A 22,771-nucleotide genomic window follows, 5' to 3' on the forward strand; every position below is an offset into this window, starting at 1 on the left:
ATGTGACTTGTCAGGGCAGCTGGGCCCCAGCCAGAGCCTTCTGCGAATGGCCAAAACCTAAGACACGGTTAGACCTTCCTCCTTCCCAAAGGCGGCATCTATCAAGTCAGCATCTGAGAAGGTCAGAATTTTCCCCCAGAGGAATGATGCACATCACAACAGCCCAGAAACCCACCTACACACACAGGATCAGAACTGCTTTTAAAGAACCAAGAAACTGAAACAGGTCCTCCAGAGAAGGAAAACACACCCCGAATGAGGGAAGACCAGATATGTGTAGCAGACAGTGTTTAAAATACTGTTCCTTAAAACCGCAGGGCCATCTGAGATAGTCGGTTGAGAGGCCAAACCTGCTATGAGAGTAAACATTTCAGAGCAAGGTGAATGTCCATTCAACAAGTGTGCCTGGCATTCTCTCAATGTTCTCAACGCTTAAAAGCCAAACTGGAGGCATGTTTCTCCTGCTGAAACTTCCCACCTGGTTGTCAATAGCCCTTTCCAAACACTGGCCCGGGTTTGATCTCTCCCAGCCGCCCCGGCCCTCCGACAAAGCCCCAGGAGAGACCAGAAACTCAGTCTCCCGGCACATCTCCCACTTGAACTTCCAAAGTTTATTTGAGAAAGACATTCTTTCGTTCTACCATTTTACTGGTGAATTTATCGCGGAAATATTAAAGAGTGAGATCCAAAGTCGCACACGCTGCCAAACATTATCTTATGAATAAGTATAATATTTCACACGGGAACCATTTCTTCTATCGTGTAAACGTACCCCCCCCCCCATACACGCTTGAACAACGTTGCTTCGAGACAAGGGGTGAGTCTTCCCCTTCTCCGTGCGTCTCTGTTTCCAGTGGATGGCACTCGACCACCCAAAGTGTTCAACCAATCAGTGGGGTCACTTTATGACTCAATGATGCTCAGACATTTCTGGACATTTCGGGGCAAGGAGTGATGATCGCAAACATTCATATCGTGCTTACTAAGTGACAGCACTGCTTTGAGCTTTACATAGATTAAGTTAGTGGTTTTCAAAGTGTGGTCTCTGCACCAGCAGCAGCTGCAGCAACAGCACCTAAGACTTTGTGAAAAATGCAAATTCTTCAGCCTTACCCTAGACTCACCGAATCAGAAACCCTGGGGATAGAACCCAACAACCTGCGTTTCAACAGGCCCTCCAGGTGATGCTGACACTTTGAGAACCCCTGGTGTACAGGAGGAAACGGAAGTACAGAGACAAAGTAAGTTGCCTAAGCTCACCCGGTTAGGAAGAGTTGGTGTGCAAACCCAAGCAATCTGGCTCCAGAATCTGGATTCTTTACCAACATACTCTATATACTTCCTCTCTCGTGAAGAATTAAGAAGTGGAAAGTATGCTGTAAATGTGAGCAGGTGACGTTTTTACCATGTTTGATGACCAAAAGCATGCCAAGGTGCATTCTACAAGAAGAAAAAGAGCGTTGTCTTACTTCTGAAATCAAGGACCGTGGTAATGACACTATAGGTTCATTCCCATAAGGGTATAAGTTGGGTATACTGTGTTCTGCAGCTACAGACGGCCCTAAGCAGTTATTTCGGAAAAGTGAACCCCGGTTACAGCATCACATCCGTAAGTTTGGCTAATTCAAAACAAATCCACCCGTGAAATGAAAAATAACTTGATAGGATATCACTCTGGAAGGGTGCTCCATAAGCATCGTATTTTCTGATATGCACTCTTGTCATTCATAATACTGACATTAAATATGGACGGGTGTTAATCAGAGGGATGGACTGTGGTCTTGTGGCCTGGGTGCTCAGTTGGGTCTCCGATGTCAGTTTTCTAGTTCCCAATGGAAAACAGGCACGGCATGGCTCCAGCTGGGTCTGGCACCACTCTGAGCTCACTGGCCCTATCCCAAAATGGTTTGCCATCTACTCCGTCCCTTCTCAACAGGGCTGCGGTTAGGAACTAGTCATAATAGTTAATGGCAGTGAAATGTCAATGAGTTCTTAGGGACAAGAAGTCAGAGACTGACAGAAAAAGTGATTCTAGCTATGATGATTGAGAGGAAGGGCTGATGTTGGGGACACAAGAGAGGACGGGAACAGAGAGGAGGCAGGGTCAGTGGGCTCCACTCCAGTCAGACTATAAACAGTAACAGACATTTCGGCCGTGTCTCGTGTAAGGGGCTCCATTGATTCACAAGGCTCCCTGACAGAGGGATGACGAAGAGCTGAGACAGAAAGGGCCATTCATTCATGCAGAACACCAGCTCGCCGTCCCCATTGGCTCTTGCGAATGGCTCCAGGCTGATAGGGAGGAGGGGGAAGAGGCGGACGGGAGGCGGAGGTAGAAATAAAAGAAAATGATGACTACAAGATTGTCATGAAGAAATGTACAGCTGCACAGGCAATTGCATGCAAATGTGGCTTCCCGTTTTAGCCGTATAGTTAATGTCCTCAGATTCATCTGTTGTGCTCTTTCATATCATATCATCTTCCCCTCCCCTTCTCGCCTTGTCTTTTTCCGGGCTCCCCTTCGTCTGCCTTCCCATTCAGATTTCGTTTTCTCTTCCCATCCTCCTCCACTTCTCTACCAATACCTTTATTTCCTGTCTATTTCCACCCTTCACTGTCTTCCTCAGCAGCTTCTTTTACCGTCTATTCTTCTGTCCAACCCATTCTTGACTCTCTTGGTTACTGAGTATTCTCCCCCCCTCCACCCCCCCCCCCCCCCCCCCCCTTCCCCGCTCACCTGGCAGGCTCTCTCCCACTCACAGCTTCTCTTCGCTTCATTCTCTCTCTTCCCTCTCCCTCCCTCACCCCCTTCCTCCTCCTCAGCCTCTGCCCCTCCTTGAATAGGAGCCACATTATTAGCAAAGGGCCTAATGTTCCTGGAGTGCCCCTCCTGCTGGGTATTCCAGTCACTGACAGATGTGGAGTCCTTGGAAAAGAAGTTCATTCATCCCTTCTGCGAGCACAAAACGTGAGACAGGAGCGGGGGTGGGGAGTGGCCATGAGACGGAGGACGGGAAGGAAATTGAAGTTAAAAATAGGATAAAAGGAGATGAAAAAAAATGTAGCGTATTTTTTTTTTTCTCTCTTTCTTCTTACTCAACACATCTCCAAGGAAATGTGCTGCAGCTGGAGAAATCATTGGTTGGTCCACATCTTCATTTCCCTTCTCTATAACCCCAAATCTCCTTCCAAAGGACACCCATCACTGAGGAGGGCTGGACCACAGCCCAGAAATAATCGCTGCAACTACTTCGTCTGGACAGCTCAAAAGGCAAAGGAGGGGCTGCAAAAGCTCAGGGTTCTTGCCAGATACTTCCATCAGAGGGAGCCTAGGGCAGAGGGAACTGCGGACCTCACATTTGCCACCAAGGCACAGCTCCCCATGGAGGCTTTCTAGTATTTTCTGAGCTGTGGTTGTTGACAACCCAGGTCCTTTTAGGACCCATCTTCCCATCTTACTAAAAAGCCACCAGTCTGGGTGACCCCAGCTCCCTCCTTCTTGCAACAATAAAGGGGACGAAGTGGGGAAAATGACTATATCATATGGCTCTGAATCCTTGCATTTTAAAGCAGCTTTGCCCTGAGAGGGTCTTCCCATGCATCACAGACACTGTGTCATTGGCTCCGAAAAAAAAACCTCCTTTGCCTTTGAGGACCTTGACAAAGAAAAGAATGAAAAAACCATCTTTGCTTGGGAATTTATGTAGTTCTTAGCTGGGGAAAAAAACAAAAAAAAACAAAAGGACCACGTCTTTTAGCTATGAAGAAGGGACATCTAATCTTGAGGCCATGGACCAGTGTGGAATAACCTCGGCTATTAACACGGCGTAACTTGCAGCAAACAGAAGCACCGTCTAGAGCAGAGAGGGTTAAGGCAAGGTAACTTTAACCTGGATTGCATTCGAAGACACAAGACTTAAGCCCAGCGGCATTGGTAAGTTTCAAGAATTATACAAATAGAGGCACAACCGTTCTGACCTTCTGCTTATACAAGTGAGACCTATTTGTTTAGGGGCATCTGGGTGGCTCAGGCAGTTGAGCGTCCAACGCTTGATGTCAGCTCAGGTCATGATTGAGCCCCGCATCAGGCCCTGCACCTGCTTAAGATTCTCTCTCTCCCTCTCCCCCTGTTTCTCTCTCTCAAAAAAAAAAAAATTTTTTTTATTTAAAAAGATCTATTTGTTTAGAATCATAAAGGATGACTTTGTTTATCTCTTAGAATTTTAAGTCCTTAAGTCTAACCTGTGAACAGGTGCAAAATCCTCCCTGTCTCCTGTTTAAATGGGTAGATAGTTACTGATACACTTGTATTTATGCTTGGGAGAACCGAGCAGAAAGTGACAGCATAATGTCTGATGTCTGAAATCCAAGGGCAGTGCCCCGAAGAATATGACAAATATCAATGGCTATTGACGTGAGAGACTAGGGAACACAAGGATTGATTTCATTCTGCCCTAGAGAAGAGCCAGGCAACTGGAAAGCAACTCACATGCCTTCCTTCCAACTCCCACCAAGATGCTACAGCATCTTGCTTTGTGTCTTGGTATTTCTGGTCAAAGACGAAGAATGGGCAACAAAACTAACACTTGTGTTCTCTCTCCACTATTATAAAAAGTAGTATACCATATCGTTATGTGGAGTAAAGAAACATTGAACAAAAAGTTGCATTTAAGTTAGTGCCCCAGTGGCTTTCTCCCTATGTTAGCCTCAGAATTACATATTTTATTTTATTATTTTTTTAAGTTTATCTGTTTCTTTTGAGAGAGAGTGTGTGAGCAGGGGAGGGGCTCAGAGAAAGAAAGAGAGAATCCCAGGCAGGCTCTGCTCTGTCAGCCCTGAGCCCAACATGGGGCTTGAACCTACAAACCATGAGATTATGACCTGAGCTGAAACCAAGAGTTGGACACTTCACCCACCGAGCCACCCAGGCACCCCCGGAACTATATATTTTCCATTTGTGAGAGTAATGAGATTTCTTAGGCTAAGAATTCATCCTGGAAGAAAATACAGATTTGAACTGGCCTTTTGGTATTTGGATACATAATCTGGTCTCATGATCCATTGAACTTAATAGCAGAACCCACTTCAGAATCCCCAAATCAAGGTTTACATTTTGCAGTAAAAAGAAACTAACAAAAACTCTAGCAGGTAAGCACAGACTAATGGAATTTGTGAGATACACGGTGACTTCGGCAAAACAGAATGGGGGTAAGGACGCTCAAAACCTGTCGGGTCTTTGGGAGACAAGACCCCGGGGGAGAACTCTCTGGAGGAGTTTGATTCCTGATCACCAGGGGGCAGCACCGTGAGCAGCAAGCCTGGGAGAGAAGAGGAAGGAGGTCTGCAAAGGAGAGCTGAGAGGAAGGAGAGAGGGGGCGGACCAAAAAGAAGCCAGACGCAGGTGGGCACAGGCGAAGAGGTCGAGGACGATGAGGGAAAGAAGATGAATGAAAGAAATGATGTTTTGTAAGAAGGCCAACTGTTTATCCAGCTCTTCCTTCAGGACCGCAGACCTTCTAGGCCCTTTGTCAACAATGAGGCTGCAACGGGTAACTCTCAGGAAATGCACAGTGGACAGAACTATTTACAGAATGGAGACCTGAAGCAACCCCTCTTGGGCTCATTCCTAGAGTTTCATCTTCCTGTTGTTGGAGAAGAAAGCAACTCGGAATTATGGAGAAGTCCGGGGACTTTCCACCGGAGAACAATAGCATCTTGTCCCCACATAAGCCGCGGCAGCTGTTGTTGCTACAGAGAATGCAGCCCTCATCACACTTCGCTGTCCTTCATCTCTATCCGCACCCCGAGCCTCTGTTCATGCTCCTACCTGAGCCACAGTGTTCCAGACCAGTGGGAACTTCCTGAGTGGCCATCTCATCCCAGAAGGGGTAGTAAGCTCTTTGCGGGTGATAACTGGACTGGAAACCACAGGCCATTCGAGGATCTTCGTAGGAGTTGATGGGTCCCTGCCTCTGTGACCAGGAAAAAAATACGGAAATATATTAACAGGAAAATCTCTATGCTCTAACCTGAATGGGACAATAACCTCCTATCAAACAGCCGCATGTGAGTAGGAATCATCCATAGATGACAACAAAATAGAACCAACTGTTGATCACCCCTCCCCCCAAAACGGACACAGGGAAGAAGGGTCTCTTACTCAGACTGTGCATGCACTGCCTTTCATCCATTTCTTTAAGCATTGGACAATGACCTTTCCTATTTTTTTTAAGTTTATTTATTTATTTTGAGAGAGGGAGAGGGAGGGACAGAGAGAGAGGGAGAGGGAGAGAGAATCTCAAGCAGGCTCCGTGCTGCCAGCACAGAGCCCAACGCGGGGCCCGAGCTCAAGAACCAGGAGATCATGACCCTGAGCCGAAACCAAGAGGCAGACACTCAAGCCACTGAGCCACACAGATGCCCCTCCTAATTTTCAAATAAAGACCCAAGATTCACAGCAAGGCAGAATCTTGGCCATCTTTACACAATCCTGGCTTTTGAATTTTTATGTGATCTTACTCTGTAAAAACACCTCGAACGGATGTTCTTACAAGACATTCCATTATCATGGAACCAGTAGCGGACAAATGCCAAGGGAAAACCAAAAAGTGGGCCTACGTAATAATAATCGCTCATTTTTCAGCCAATCAATTGTGCAGAAGTTTTGATGATAGTGATTGCCAGACTGAAATTTCCAGCTTCTCCCAACGGATGGGAACTTGTGCCGTCCTTTCATCAGCTTTAGGAAATCCATAAAATATAGCCTGTACCCAGTGCTCCTTACAGAAGGCAAATGGGCTGTGTAGGCGGCACGCTTGGAGGTGTTTAAACCCTATTCTTTGAAGCTGCGTCTACCTGGATTCAAATCTTGGCTGTACCGCTTACTAGTGAAGGGCCGAGGCCTGTTCCCGTATCTAAATCTCGGTTTACTACTCCATTATAAGATGGGAATAATATCTACCTCATATGTAGGAAGGATTAAATAAAATACGTGTAAGAAAATTATATATAAAACAAAATAAAATATAAAATGCATGTTGGGGCATCTGGGTGCCTCAGTTGGGTAAGTGTTCAACTCTTGGTTTTGGCTCAGGTCGTGATCTGTGGGGTTCCAGCCCCACATCCATGCTGATGGCGTGCAGCCTGCCTGGGATTCTCTCTCTGCCCCTCCCCTGCTCTCTTTCTCTCTCAAAATAAATAAATTTAAAAAATTAAATAGATATAATCCATGTCGTAGCCTATGTGAATCCTAATATAAGGTAGATATTATTTTAATGTAACAGGCCCTTAACATTCCTGGGATTGAGCAAGAGGATTAAAAAATAAGACACAAAAGGAGAAGCAGCAGATTCATAGAAAGATTTCCGGAGGAGTCTAATCTCCACTGGCCCAACCTTTATTTTCCTTTTTCTTTTTCATTCTTTCTCTCTTCTCTCATGGTCCTTCTACCTCCATAAAAAAATCTCAGTTAAGAGAATCAAACTCTGCTAGAATTTGATGTGGTTAAATGTATCGATGTTTAGGGGCTAATTAACCAAAGTAGCTTCACAGGTGGTATTCTCATCCCTGAAGGGTAGTTTGCTAACCTCCAGTAAGATTCTCTCATTCGAGAATCTCCTATGCCCTCGTTCCCCTTGAGCTGCAGACAAAAACTCAGCCCTATTCTTTTAGATTCAGCATTCACTATCTACACTCTCTTCCCATTTTTCAACTGTCCATTCACTTAAGCTCAGTAAAGACAACGAAGAGAGTATAGTGGCACAGACAAAAATGACCATTGAGGCCCAAAGGACATTTTGCGTGCGTTAATTGGGACAACATTCTCCATAATATTCAAAAAAATCATTCAAAGTAGAGCTGGATAAAGTTTACTTTGGGGCTGTTCCACTTCTAACTGGGCCAACGGTGCTGAGAATGTAGTGATACCCTTGGAACTGAACAGAGTCACCTTGAGTTGTTGAGTAGCAAAGGCTAACGCCCTTGGCTTCTGCTCCCAGACCCTGATGAGAACCACTAGAATATAAATGGAGCAATGGTGTTCTGCTACCTATTTGGGTTTGGGACCAAGAAATTTAGGGAAATCATTGGCAAGAACACTCCCCTAAGCTTCAGTCAGAAAACGTTTCCTGAATTCCAGTTCAAACCACTTTGGGGACATTGTATTTTCATATTGTAAGCTCTTGAGGCAACTGCCTTTGAATCCCCAAGAATAGGTAAGTCTTCAATAATCCTTTGCAGCTGAATCCATTTGAAACATACTCCCTGGACTCCCTGTGTGTTGTTAATATCTGTCCCCATCTTTTGATATTTCCCCAGAGTCTTTCTCAAAATTCAATGTCAAGTACCCGAGCTGTAGGAATAGGGTCTTGAGTGAGGAAATTTTGATTCTAAATTATATAAAGGAGAAATCTAAGTTGTCTAGCCCTGTTTTCTTTTGGGACAGTGTGTGTATGGTTTGCCTAAACCGTTCTTGCAAGACCCTTCTAAGACAGCAGTCGATAGTACAGAGAGAATCCGTATAGATAGGTAATGGGTAGTCTGTTATAAGCCCTGCAAAGGTAAGTAGAAACCTAAGGAGAACATTTTGTTTCTGCATTTGATATCACTTATTTCTTTTTTTACATTCATTACTCAAGTAGAGTTGACATACAATGTTACATTAGTTTCAGGTGTAGACCATAGTGACAAAACAATTCTGTACATTACACTGTGCTCACCATGGTAAATATAGCCTCCATCTGTCACCGTACAATGGTATTACAGCGTTACTGAATATATTCCCTATGCTGTACTTTTTATCTCCACGGGACATATTTATTTTATAACTGGTAGTTTGTATTCTTAATCCCCTTCACCTCATTGGTCCATCTCACAAACCTCCTCCCCTCTTGCAACCATCAGCTTGTTTTCTGTATTTACGAGACTGTTTCTGTTTGTTCATTTGGTTTTTTTTTTTCTTTTTGGATTCCACATGTCAGTGAAATCATATGGTATTTGTCTTTCTCTGTCTGACTTATTTCACTCAGCATAATACCCTCTAGGTCTATCTGCGTTGTCACAAAAGACAAGATTTCATTCTTTTTTTTTATGGCTAAGCAATATTCCTGTGTGTGTGTGTGTGTGTGTGTGTGTGTGTGTGTGTGTCTCATATCTTCTTTGTCCATTCATCTGTCCATGAACACTCGGTGTTGCTTCCATATCTTGACTATTGTAAATAATGCTTCTATAAACATAGGGGTGCATGTATCTTTTCAAATTATGGTTTTTATTTTCTTTAAGTAAATAAATACCCAGTAGTGGAATCATTGAATCATATGGTAATTCTATTTTTAATTTTTTTGGACGAAACTCCATACTGTCTTACCCAGTGATTATGTAACACAGTTTGCATTCCTGCCAAAGTGCATGAGAATTCCTTTTTCTCCACATCCCTGCCCATGCTCGTGGTCGCTTGTGTTTTAGGTGTGAGGTGATATCTCATTGTGGTTTTGATTTGCATTTCCCTGAAGATTAGTGATATTGAGTATCCTTTTATGTGTCTGTTGGCCATTTGTATGTCTTCTCTAAACAAGTGTCTGTTCATGTCTTCTTCCCAGAAGAATCTGGATTATTTGCACTTTGTTTTTTTGGTGTTGAGTTGTATAAGTTCTTTATTATTTAGGATATAAAGCCCTTATCGGATGTACCATTTGCAAATATCTTTTCCCGTTGGGTGGGTTGTCTTTTTGTTTTGTTGATGGTTTCCTTCACTGTGCAAAAGCTTTTCATTTTAGTGTAGACCCCAAAATTTATCATTGCTTTTGTTTCCCTTGCCTGAGGAAACACATCTAGAAAATGTTGCTAAAGGCTATGTCAAAGAAATTATTGCTTATGTTTTCTTCTAGGAATTTAATGGTTTTGTGTCTCACATTTGGGTTTTTAATACATTTTGAGTTTATTTTTGTGTGTGGTGTAAGAATGTCCAGTTTCATTGTTTTGCATGTCACTGTCCAGTTTTCCCAGCACCATTTGTGGAAGAGACTGTCTTTCCCCCATTGGATATTTTTTCCTCGTTTGTTGTAGATTAATCGACCATGTAAGTGTGGGTTTATTTCTGGTTTCTCTATCTCGTTCCATTCATCTATATGTCTATTTTTCAGTACTGTGCCAGTACCATATGGTTTTGATTACAATAGTTTTGTAGTGTATCTCGAAATCTGGGATTATGATACCTCCAGCTTTGTTCTTTCTCAGTATTGCTTTGCCTATTCAAGGTCTTTTGTTGTTTCACACAAATTTTAGGAGAATTTGTTATAGTTATATGAAAAATGCTATTGGTATTTTTATAGGGATTACATTGAATCTGTTGATTGCTTTGGGTAATATGGACATTTTAACAATATTAATTCTTCCAATCCATGAGCATTGTATGTCTTTTCATTTGTTTTTGTCATCTTCAAAGACTTCCATCAATGCCTTACAGTTTTCAGAGTACAGGTGTTTCACCTCCTTGGTTAAATCTATGCCTAAGTATTTCATTCTTTTTGATGCAATAGCAAATAGGATAGAGACACATTTTTCAGGTTTAAAAGTTTAGACTTTCTCTGCTAAGGAAAGGCCACTGATGGCAAGATATACAGTGCCAAGAAGTGCTGAAGGAAAATGATCTAGACGCAAAGTGCAGGAGAGAGATGGAAGGCAGAAGGAGTACTTAGTGGGTTAGGGATAAAGCAATGAGGTTCCAGACCCGGGCAATGACAACAATGTAGTGGTGTGGTGAGTCAACTCCCAGCCTCTGATTAACAACCATGCGCAGCATCAGACTAAATTCATGCGGTTGGCTTTTGTTTTTTGTTTCTTGTTTTTTAGGAATCCCTCGTGCCCGAAACCAGGCTCTTTGTTGTCAGGGATAGTTCATCCATTATTTTATAAATGGAAATCTATTTTTAAGACGTTATTTCCTCTTGAGCTGCCCTCAGTGGAACCAGAGGACCCTATTTTTAAGAATTAGGAGGACATAACGCACCAAGCCTACCGTGAACCGCAAACATCTTTACTAACAGATGCTCCTGGAAGCACCATGATTCTCGTTATCTAGACACCTGCTTGTTTATTAGACATTTCACAAACTGACTTCATACCTATTTCACAGAGTATGAAAATGACGTTTTTACTCAAAAGAACCACATAGCTAGTTCCAATTCATTATGAAACTGTCTTAGTTGAGGAGAAAGAAGCAGGTTATTAACAGGTCAGAAATCTGGGCTGCCCAGCCCCCACCTCATTGCCTTAAAAAAGCGCCACCCAAAATGAGTTTGAGTCTCTTCGCTGACACCTTCCTTTCCTGGCTGCAACTGGAGGTTGAACTTATGCGATGCAAGCGCCATTTGCAGCCCCTGTCACAGTTTGAAGAAAACCATCTGACGGGTCCTTGCTTATTCATCCCACAGGCAATTATCGAAAGGAACTAACGCACATCACACACCTGCCCTATGCCAGTTGGTGTGCTAAACATAGTGCAGAAATGGTCACGTTGAATCCTTACCACAATCACGCAAGATGAGTATTTGTGTCCCCATTTTACAGAAGAACAAACTGAGGCATGTAGAGAATAAGTAAATGTCCAAAGGCCGCACAGCTAATAAAATAATAAATATAGAATTCACACCCAGTTCTATTTGGTTTCAGACTGTCTTTGCTTCTACCTGCCCAACATGAAGCTTATTGGCTCTTGTACAGATTCTGAAGAAGGGTAACTGTTGTCCTGGGCTAGGTACTTGACAAATTATGACAACATGCATTTATGGAACAAATTCATACCATGCACCTGGTCTATGCCAAGTTTTATGTTAGATGCTAAGAGCACAGTATGAACAAGAAATGAACTTCACCCTCATGAGCACACAGACAAGTAAACAGGAAATTACAGCAAGGCGATATGACAGGGTTAAGTACCAATGTGCGGGGGGAGGGGAGTGGCAGCAGGTAATACTTCCTGGAGGAAGCAAATTAAGGTAACTGAAAGGTTGAGTAAGATTCAGCCTAGAACACTTGGTGGAGGGCCTAGAGAGCAAAAAAAAAAAAAAAAAAAAAAAAGACGATCACACTACCTTAAGGTGAAGAGGAACATATAATCTGTTTAAGGAAGAAATAAGAAAGATTCAGAGAGGTGATCTAGAGAGATAAAGACCGTGTTGTTCGGTGGTGATAAGCATGTGGGAAGAGTGTGCTCTTGAACAACGTGGACGCTTGCCATGGAGGGTAATTAGTAAAAAGTAAAGCTGGTGGGACAGGGTAAGATCACATTGTTGAGGGCCATAAATACCAGACAGGAAACTGGCTCCAGGAGAAAGGCTTCGGAGGTTGCATTAGAGGTAGTGACATGTGCATCAATACGTTCTAGAAGACTCATTTGACTGTGCCAGGTAGGATGGGTTGGGCAGGAGAAGGTGAAGAAGCTGACACAGGCACCAGAGTACCTCACGGAACCCTCCTGGAGACTCAGGCCGAAAGAAAAAAAGCAGCACTACTAACCCTAACTCTGTTTAAAGTTTTTATTTTTTATGCTAATTTTTGCATTAATTTTGATTTTTGAAAATATTGCATTAAGACACACGTGGGGGGCTCAGTGGGTTAAGCATCCGGCTCTCAGTTTCTGCTCAGGCCATGATCTCACTGTTTGTGAGTTCGGGCCCCGCATCGGGCTCTGTGCTGATAGTGCAGAGCCTGCGTGGGATTCTCTCTCTCCCTCTCTCTCTGCCCCTCCATCGCTCGCTCTCTCTGTTTCTCAAAATAAATAAATAAGCCTCAAAAAAATTTGTAAACAAAAGAAAATATTGCATTAGGATCTCATTTAGCTTGATGACTGAGCACTGGGGCACCCCTTACGTTTTGTCCCCCACCTGAGCGCATCACTGGTGTCCCGCTATTTCTGGTGCCGAGCAGGGGTCCAGGTACAAGGGCAGAGTTAGATCAGGGTTGCGAGGGCAGAGGCGAAGAGGAAACAAGAAACGTAAGTATGTTTCAAAGGGAGAATCAACATGATTTTCTAACTATCAGGAGATGAAGAAAAAGGGGAAATCCCAGATAAGGCTCAGAATGCTTGCTTTTATAATATAATAATGCAAAAGGTGAGTTTAAGTACGTAAGTAAGGAGAGAGGAAGGGAATTTCACCTTTAGCTGTGTTTAGATGGAGTGATGACAGAACAGCTTGGTGGGGCGGGGGGTCCCAAAGGTGAACGCAGGATAGGAGAGGACAAGAAAAGGCACAGTTAGCTCTGGAGGCGTGGAACGTCCAGTGAGAGGACAGAGTCAAGAAAAATGGCTGTTCAGACAAAACAGAAAAGAGATCAAAAATGGGTCTGTAAAATTGCCTATAGTTTTACGAGACATGAAAGGGGAAAAAACAGCAAAGAAGGGCCTGTTGAAGACAGAGGAAGAAAATCAAGAAAGTGCACAGAGTGGTGGAAGCCAAGGGCAGAGCTTCAGGACCAAGGGCGGTTGGCCAGTGGCCACCAAGAGAAAGATGGCAGCCACACAGCCTTGGAAGGATTGGGGCCCCTCCCCCAGGCATCTCAGGGAAAGCACACATTTTGCCCTGCTCTACCACACACAAGGTGACGAGCTGCCTGGGGAACAGCACTCCACCCTGGCCTCTCGGGGGCTGTCAGAGGACATAGCCAAGCCTACATGCTTCACCTTTATGATACTGCAAACAGATAAAACAAAAACCAGGAAACGCAGAAACTACCAGGACGATGGACACACGCTCTCCCTGCTCTACTCTGACAGTGGTAAGCCAGCTCTAATGGCCAGCACAGCAGCTGACCACCTCCATTAGCCCTCCGGTCAAGGTCTCATGTACTTTATGACCTCTCCTGAGCTTCACCTCTCAAAGTTTCAGAGTCTGAAGCCTCTGTCTTCCCCCACCCACATCTCCCTGCTGCTTTTTCTTCACAACCGCCTCCTCGCCCTTCCCCACCCAACCCTGCCAGACCTCACAGCTTTTGTCTGTTGTCTGCCTTCTCCCTGCCCCCCAAAATTGAAAAAGAGGGAATAGGGGAATACTTTTACAACACGAAATCACAAACATATGGAGTTCTCATGTTTAGAAGGGTATGTGAGGGGCGCCTGGGTGGCTCAGTCGGTTGGGCGGCCGACTTCGGCTCAGGTCATGATCTCGCGGTCTGTGAGTTCGAGCCCCGCGTCGGGCTCTGTGCTGACAGCTCAGAGCCTGGAGCCTGCTTCCGATTCTGTGTCTCCCTCCTTCTCTGCCCCTTCCCTGCTTGTTTCTCTCTCTCTCTCTCTCTCTCTCAAAAATAATAAACATTAAAAAAATTAAAAAAACAAAAGAAGAGTATGTGTGATCCATTCTTCAAGTCCATTTCTGTCGTTAGCCAAGCAACCTTGAATGTCCTAGTGTTTGCCTAATTCCCTCCTTTCTCTTCTGTATGTGGGCTCAGCACACAATCTCTGTGGAAGCAAACCTGTCTTTTCTTGGATCGACTTCTGACTCCTAGGCGTTAGCCTTAGTATGAGGCCACGAGCATATGAGACCCAAGAACTATTTCTAGATGCTGCTGCTTACAAAAATAAATTAAAACAACAACAAAAGACATTTTACGCCCAGAAGCGAAGCTAAGTGAGCCCTGGATGTCTGCTTCTGCGGAGATAACTGTGTTTTTCTAGGCGTGTCACAGATGTTCATGCGCTCTAGTAGGCAGACTGAAGACTGGGACCAGGAAGCCTGGATTCAAGTCCCTCTCTGCTCCTAAGGAGCTGTGTAACCTCCAGCCTGTCACTTAACCTCTTTAGCTTTTGTTTCCTAAGGAGGCTAGCCCCACTGATCTCCGGCCTCCTTTCCAACTCTGCTCTCGCCTTCTGCCACCTTGTCCCCATCCTTTCTCCTGACCCGTGACCAACCGCCCCCATGAGTAGAGAAGCCTGTAGAGCCAAACGTTGCTCATAGTCATAGTTTGGATTCACGGCATACGATGCCCCCCCTAAATTTCCGAAAGCCTTCATAGCATTGTCCTCGTTCTTTCCTAAAGCCATGCTCAAACACTGCTTTGACCCCACGTCCCCCATTTTTCAGTAGAGAACAGGGAGGCGGAGGAAGTGCCTGCCTCCGGAATAGCTCTAGGGGCTCTGGCACAGTAGATACTCAGGAAAGGCTGTGTGACCAAGAGACGAATCCTCAGCTTAGACCCTCTCAGCCCATTGCATCACTGCATGCAGGTGCCTTTCCACGGTGGGGCGGGGGGGGGGGGGGGGGTTGCTGCTGAACCCTGCAGCTTTTAATCAGGTCTGGGCCTCCTCCTCCGCCTCAGAAGATGCCAGACAAGCCAGTGTCTTCTTCCACTCACTGTCCAGCGGGTCATGGAGAAGCTCTTTCCACAAGAAGCCAAGGGGGGTGTTCTGGGCGGACGGCGTCTGGCCTTCAGGACGCTGGGGCAGACCTGCTTCGGGAGGGCACATGTGTCCTGCTCCCTTGAGAGGCAGAGGGAAGGACGCAGACAGAAATACTCCTTCGCGTCCATTTAGCTTTCCTCAGCCTACTCTCAAGGAGGAGGGAGGGGAGGGTGGTGCCGCCACAGGAGAGGCGGGAACAGACAAAATAGGAAACTCTCAAAGGGCAGTTTAATTTTAGACTCAAGGCCAGGAAATTCTTTTTAAAACAATAAGAGCGCTGGGCTTGGGGCTGGGTGAAAGGGCAGGCCTGACCCACGGCAGGTTTCTGAGGGAGAAATGTGAGACGGTCCCGTAGAATTCCTCCGGGGACTGTGGCTGAGGCTGCCCCGAGATGTGACGGGCCCTGCTCGTGGCAGCCTGAGACCACCGCCCCCTCCACCCACAGCGAGCACTTAGTCACATAGCTGAGGGTCCAGGGGCCTCTGAACCTTGCCACTAGTCCGAGCTCCTAGACTGGACACTTTCCTGTCGAGAGACCAGCGGTGAGACACGGGTTACTGGTCGGCTTCTACTCCCTCGATGTGAAGCCTGCAGACTCCCAGTGGCTCCAGAGGGGACAGCCCCAGGCTCCCAGTGGCTCCAGAGGTGACAGCCCCAGGCATCCCACGGTGCAGGGAGAGCAGGTGTGGTGACTCAGAGCCTCGTTAGGAGACGCTGGGGGGTGGATAGAAAACTCTCGCCTTGGCCGAAAGACGGGGCAGTAATTCCGATGTGCCCAGTGGTCCGCTACAAGCTGGGGTTTTGGGTTTTGTTTTGTTTTTTTTTCCCCCTAACTCGGGGAAGACCCACTTCCTCATTCATTAGGCATAGAGATGCAGGAATGAGAGTCTATTAGAAGTTCTTTTACACTACCACACATCTAAACAGTGATTAAGATGAATTCCGAAGTAAGGAGTGTCCTTAGCCCCGAGTCAGGGGATCTGGGTCACACGCCAGTCTCTCGCCAGCTCTGTAAACTCAGGCACCTCCTTTAATCTCTCAGGATCTTAATTTCCTGATATCGGGAGATGGCCTCTCGGCCGTGTCCTGGCTCTGAACTCCTTGAGATTGTGCCCACTGAACTCGGGACCTTAGAAAAGCCCCACTTTTTCAGACGCTGGAAAATACAGACATTATCGGTCTTTCCTTCCATTTTTCTGACCGGCCCGAAGTATCCATTTATATTCCAAATTTCTTTCGCACGTTTTCTCTAATCCCAAAATGCTTCATCCATTGTCCTCCGGGATTTGCAGAGAGAAGGAAAGGGCGTCGGTGCTGGGTTCCACAGTCAGTGACAAGCGCGTGCCCTTCCCAAGAAGGGCAGGGACAGCACAGACTCTCTGATGACCACTCAAAGGCTGGAATCCTGAGGCCTGTAGGGTGGAGGTGAAGAGTGTGCGAACAGCCCTGGCTAAGAAGGGAATTGCTTCCCAAGGAGGCCCAATTAAACTGCAATTACTCAAGATAAGAGAACCAGGTCTGTTTACACAATGGGGTTGTAAACCACCAGCCCATTACAAGAGAACTTTGATCTGGTGGCAAGGGAGCTGTTTCTAGGGCAGGGGAGTGATGAAGCAAGGAGTTTACTCAATAAGAATGTCTCCATCTTTACCCCAGAAGCCCCGTCTTGTTGTGGCAACACCCTTGCACGGACAATAAGTGGAATCATCTCCACTCCTCCCTCCATGCTTCCATCCAACACAATCGAAAAGTCCAGAGAAAGGCATAAGGGAGAGAGGCTTAGCTGAGGTCATCTTTGTGGGAGGCTCTCGACACGCATTTTCTCATGTAACGATCGTGATAGCCTCACATGGCAAGTTATGCTCTGTCTTTTAAAGAGAAGAGGACGCTGAAGCACAGGGAGGTTAAGTAACTTGTCCAAGGTCACATGGCCAAGGAGTAACAGACCAGAACTGAACCCAGATCTCTCTGACTCCTTGAAGTGCTTTCCATTATAATTGGCTGGGCTGCATTCCAGAGCTGCCTGGCCCAGGACTGAAGGCTCTGTCTGAGGCTCCTGTAAAAGAGGCGGGAACAAGGGGGGTGGGGTCGCCCTCTGCCTCACCAAGTGTCAGAAGGTAGAAATAGAGTTACGTGGCGAAAAAAAAAAAAAATCCATCAATCAATCAATGATGAAAGGAAGAAAGAACGTGTACAAAAGGGAGTCACTCATGCCACGAAGTGATGGGCAAAGATTCAGCCTCAGAGGTCTCTGTGCTGGGCAGCTGTGTCCGAGGGCACGGCGTGGAGCTCATCTCTGCAGTGTGCTTAGCTAAGCCCCATGGCCATGCCACTCCCGCTCGCAGGCACCGCTGTGGAGACTCAAGAAGGCTGGCCAGCGCCGAAAGTTCCTCTAGAAAAGCCCAGGAAGGACAGAGGCCAATGCCTAAAACCAGCCAGTGGCTGGCAGCCTTCCTCTGTCCCTTAGAAAGCTGGTATTCGACCCGGACTCTGGCATATGTCCATCAGTCCATTCAGTGATCCTGTCTCTGACATACCCCTGGCTTCATACCATGTTATTCTACACAGTTATAGCAACTAAGTGTCCAGTAGGTATGATTGCATTCATACCACTCATATCATAAAGTCACAAGTCGGGGGCGCCTGGACGGCTCAGTCGGCAGAGCGTCTGTCTCTTGATTTGGGGTCAGGTCATGATCTCACGGTTCATGAGGTGGAGCCCTGAGTTGGCTCAGGGCTGAGCCTGCTTGGCATCCTCTCTCTTTGCCCCTCCCCTGCTGGTGCACTCTTTCCCTCAAAATAAATAAAGAAACATTAAAAAATAATAAAGTCACGAGTCAAAAGTCTTTTGCTGGGCAGTTTCTGAAACACTTCTTTTCACTCAGGAAATGTAGTTGCCATATTAGTAAGAGAACATTGGATCCAGGAGTAAAAGAATGCCAGGTTTTTAATGCAATTACCCCACCTCGGGCTGCATGGGATGTTCCCCAAACCCAGAGCCTTAGCCTAGGAAATGCTGGCATCTTAGACCAACCTCTTGGGTATCGGGTTTTCCTGGGGGATCTGGCCCTCCGGGAAGCCACTCTCGCCCCAGCAGATTGCTCTACCCCCAAAGGACTGAGCTCTGACAGGAGCTGAGTGGGCAGGACTGTTCCTTTCCTCTGAATAGTTCAAGGTGCTTCCTAAAGTTTGCATGGCCCAGGGGTCATTAATCCCCGTGGACCTCCTCCACACATCCTCCTCGCTTTCAAGGTGGCCAAAGACTGTGACATGTTTGGTCAAAACCAGGAGCGACTCATCCCTCCCATTCCTGCCCTCCCCCAGCTCTGCAGCCCTGGTGGCCTGAGAGGATGACGCAGGAGAGGATAAAGGGACCAGCACTGCTGGGGACTTCCAGGGCTCACCATAGGCTTGCTGAGGTAGCATAACAGGAAGGAGCGCTTCCTCCCCTTGGATGAAAGGGTCCCTGACACACAACCCATATTCGTACCTGAAAAACGTCACCCCCTCCCACACAATGGCCAGACAACTCCCCAAAGCGCTGCCGCTCTATCCCCCGGGTATGACATCACCTCATTCGTTACCATGGTCTCCTGAAGGACTGACCTTACAAGGAGGAAAGCATGTATCCTGGTTTGGACAAAGGGACCCTGAGGCAGATATTGTGAGTTCCCCCTACAATGATTATTCCCCGACCGTGGCATGAAGTTTCTAACTGTCGCTGTGATTATTGTAAGGCTTCTTCTGGTACAGGGCATGATCAAATAATGCTAATGCTACCTCTCATTTATGAATAATGAATCAGAATTAGCAGCCTTCGGGGACTGGAAAGTATTCGGATTCTGATTTAGATCGAAGCCGACTCTAGATCGAACAGTTCAAGCAGCGTGTTAAACAGAAGCCCTCATAACACGAATATATCCTCACTTGTTTTTCTTTTCTGAGATTTCCCTCTCTAGAGCAATCGTTTACAAGTGGCAAAGACCTGCTCAGACCAACCTGTACACGTAACACCATCCCCCCTTCAAACTTGATCCTGGGGCGGCTGCAAGCAGGGCCTCTCAACCTCAGCACTACTGACATTTGGGGCTGAATAATTCTCGGTCGTGGGAGACCGCACTGTGGATTGTGGGGCTGGCTAGCTGCATCGCTGTCCTCTACGCCCTAAATGCCAGGAGATGCCACCACCAAGTTCCGACAGTTAAAAACATCACCGAATCAGGGCACCCGGGTGGCGCAGTCAGTTAAGCGCCTGACTTCAGCTCAGGTCACGATCTCGCAGTTTTGAGTTCGAGTCCCCGTGTCGGGCTCTGTGCTGACGGCTCAGAGCCTGGAGCCTGCTTCGGATTCTGTGTCTCGCTCTCTCTCTAACCCCTTCCCAGCTCATGCTCTGTCTGTCTCTCTCTCTCTCTCTCTCAAAAATAAATAAAAACATTTTAAAAAATTTAAAAAATAAAAATATCACCGAATAGTCCCCGGGGGGCGGCTAAAGCAGCCCTATTAAAAACTCACTTCTCTACAGTTTTCTTTCCACCCTCAGCTTCCCATACCTGAGACAGAGTTTCTTTTCTTGGTGGCCCAGCCTAACCAAATTGGAGCCGAGGGCACCAGGCAGGAGGATATGGATTACTGGATTAAGTACCTTTGGTTGACCTGTAGATAGAGAGGCTCCAACAGAACTGACTAGACCCGGGTGCCTGCGGCTTTGACGTTCTTGTCTGGGAAAGTTAATGAATGTGTGCTCACTCCTTCACGAAATCTTAGATTGGGATCGAGGGTGTGAGATCTGTTAGTGTCGCTAATGCCAGTGCCCCAAGGCTGCAGGCAATTTACAGATTCTTCAACTGTTTCTTATAACGCAGGCTAAGGTTGGGGGTCATCTGTAGGAGCTGGTTTATTGAACCTGAGTTTGTACTGAGCGATGTTATTTGTTTGTTTATTCATTCGTTTGTATTAGGGAGAGCATACGCAAAGGAGTTTCAGGACTTCTCTGCTTGCTATATGGTTCTGAAAGGTTGCCTAACTAGTCCCAGTGATGGAGAAACGAAGGCCCAGAGAGAAGTTATGCGTGAAAGTGCTAGGGCAGTAACTTAGCAGTTCTCTTATGCAACCTTCTGCTTTTGCCCAAGCAATTCTGAAATTCACAGCGAAAAGGATCCCACGCGCTGATAACGCTTTTCAGATATGGCTGTTGGGGCTGGGGGTAAATGCGTTCTTTGTTTTGAAACCAGTGGAAACCACTTAAAATGCATTAAAACTAGCCAGTGTATGCAGTTGGGGGTGGGGTCCTTCGTTGAAAACACGTACCCAGAGTTGGGTTTTGGTTTTCTAATTTCATACAATTTCCAGAGACCCTGTCAAGGAAAATTTACTCTTATACCTGTGGTTTGAACCCTTAACATAAAAATGCATTTGGGTGTCAAAAACATAATAAAACAAATACAAAATTTGCATGGCACTGCTTTTTAAGAGAAGTTATTCATCTTGCTTCGTTTGGTTACAGGACCGCTAAAGAGAGTTAACATAGGCTGGTGTTTAAATCTCTTCTTCCAAAGCCAATGATATATTTTGCCCTGCAACCGCAGCATGCTTTATCTGTTTTAACAAATCTCTACAATATCATCTTTAAGAATAAGTTAGTGTAATTTGCGCCAACCTCAGATGATAACCTCTGTGTGAGAAACAAGAGGACCCCTCCCCCGGAGATTTTTCCAGCTCCTTATGTGACCTGCAAGTTAAGGCTCTTGGCGACTCCTACGAAGCAGAACTGAGAGACCACTGGTCTGGACTTGTTGTGTGAGTGCGTGTTTCTAAACATATTTCCGGTGGTCATTATACTCTCAACTTTTTCCTGATTCTAATTTTTTAGAAAAGTGAATGGTGTTTCTATGAAAACCGAAGCCATTTAAAACAGAAAACAAAACAAAACACCAAAACAGGTGTTTCAGAATAGCCAGGAAAGAGAAATGTGATAATCACTCCTTGAACACAGAACAGCTTTTGAGCACTTATTTTTTTCAGTGACACAGAGAATCATTTTCAAGTACATCGCATCTTTCAATAGACAATTACCACGAGAGGCCATGGTTAACTTCAGGTTACCAGTGTTAAAAATTCTGCAGAACCACACACAGGACAGTCTAGGACTGGAGTCAGAAAAGAGCTCTGGTCTATTGGTGTCTCTTTAGACCCATAAATGTAGTGCAAAGAATTAACAATAAACTTATCTGTCCATTTCCAGAGGAAGTGAAAAGAGCTCAACATTTCTGTTGGCTGTCTTTGCATGAAAACATACACAATTAGGAAGGAATAGTTAATAATACATCAGCTAATATTAAAGATTCATTGACCATTGGGATGGATCAATGATAGCATTATGGGATTGCTCTCACAATACATTTATAAGAAATTCATCTAGGGGTGCCTGGGTGGCTCAGTCGGTTGAGTGTCCGACTTCAACTCAGGTCATGATCTCACGGTTTGCTTCATGAGTTCGAGCCCCACATCGGACTCTGTGCTGACAGCTCAGAGCCTGGAGCCTGCTTCCAATTCTGTGCCTTTCTCTCTCTGTCCTTCTCCCCCTCATGTTCTGTCTCTTTCTCTCAAAAATAAATAAACGTTAAAAAATTTTTTTAAATAAAAAAAAGAAATTCATCTAAACATTCTACTGATGACCACATAGCTTGGGTTGGTCTTCTTTCCTAAGGGAAAGAAATTTTATCCAGTCCTATTTTAAAGTTCCTTTTACCTCTCTTATTCTGAGATACATGACATTTTCCTATAAAGTTACTATCACATTCCCTAGTTTTAAATTCTGCGATTAGATGGCTTGGGTTATTTAGCTCTATCGATATGTGAAAAATCTTCACCAAATGAACTGAGTAATGAAAAATCACCTGGCTTTCACCATTAATCATGGTTGAGTTACATTCTCTGAAACACAAACATATTTTTTAAAATAAAACCTTTGTAAGCAAGTCCATCAGTCTTGGATTTTTATTTTATATGCTGAGAAAAAGACAGATAATCTCACACTTTAGCTCCTCCAAAAGATTCAAGGCTGATTCCAACTTTGGGGGTGGGTCCCCGGCTTCTCTGTCCAGGAGGGGTTAGGATGCAGGAAGGAAGGGGAAGACAGGGGAGGCAGGTGGGCAAAGGAAGAGCAGGGAGGGGTCCACTTACCGCCACCGCAGGACGCACTGCTGAATAAGGGGCAGGGCCACTGGCTGTGGAATCCACAAAGTAGCTCATCCTCAGGCTTTCAGCACCTGCATGGGAGAAAGTCTTCACTGAAGCACCAACGTGTGTGCTAGAACCACAGCGGGTTCGAATCTCACAACGGGATGTCTCCCAAGGAACCATAGAGTTCACCTCTTTATG

The 22,771-nt window shown here is 45.7% G+C and overlaps 1 protein-coding gene across 3 annotated transcripts in view; it reads right to left on the reverse strand.

The window, feature by feature from the left end:
- Window positions 1–22,771, reverse strand: part of ETS1 (ETS proto-oncogene 1, transcription factor) — a 130,648-nt gene that overhangs the window by 94,477 nt on the left and 13,400 nt on the right. For all 3 annotated transcript variants that reach the window (XM_040483510.1, XM_040483506.1, XM_040483507.1), the window contains exons 2-3: window positions 22,574–22,659; window positions 5,828–5,972 (exon numbers count right to left, since the gene is read on the reverse strand). In XM_040483510.1, coding sequence (XP_040339444.1) covers window positions 5,828–5,972; window positions 22,574–22,642 — 214 coding nt within the window. In that variant the 5' untranslated portion in view covers window positions 22,643–22,659. The remainder of the gene's footprint in view (window positions 1–5,827; window positions 5,973–22,573; window positions 22,660–22,771) is intronic.

This window comes from Herpailurus yagouaroundi, unplaced genomic scaffold, assembly GCF_014898765.1.
Source record: "Herpailurus yagouaroundi ecotype Mexico unplaced genomic scaffold, PumYag 161, whole genome shotgun sequence".
NCBI lineage: Eukaryota > Metazoa > Chordata > Mammalia > Carnivora > Felidae > Herpailurus > Herpailurus yagouaroundi.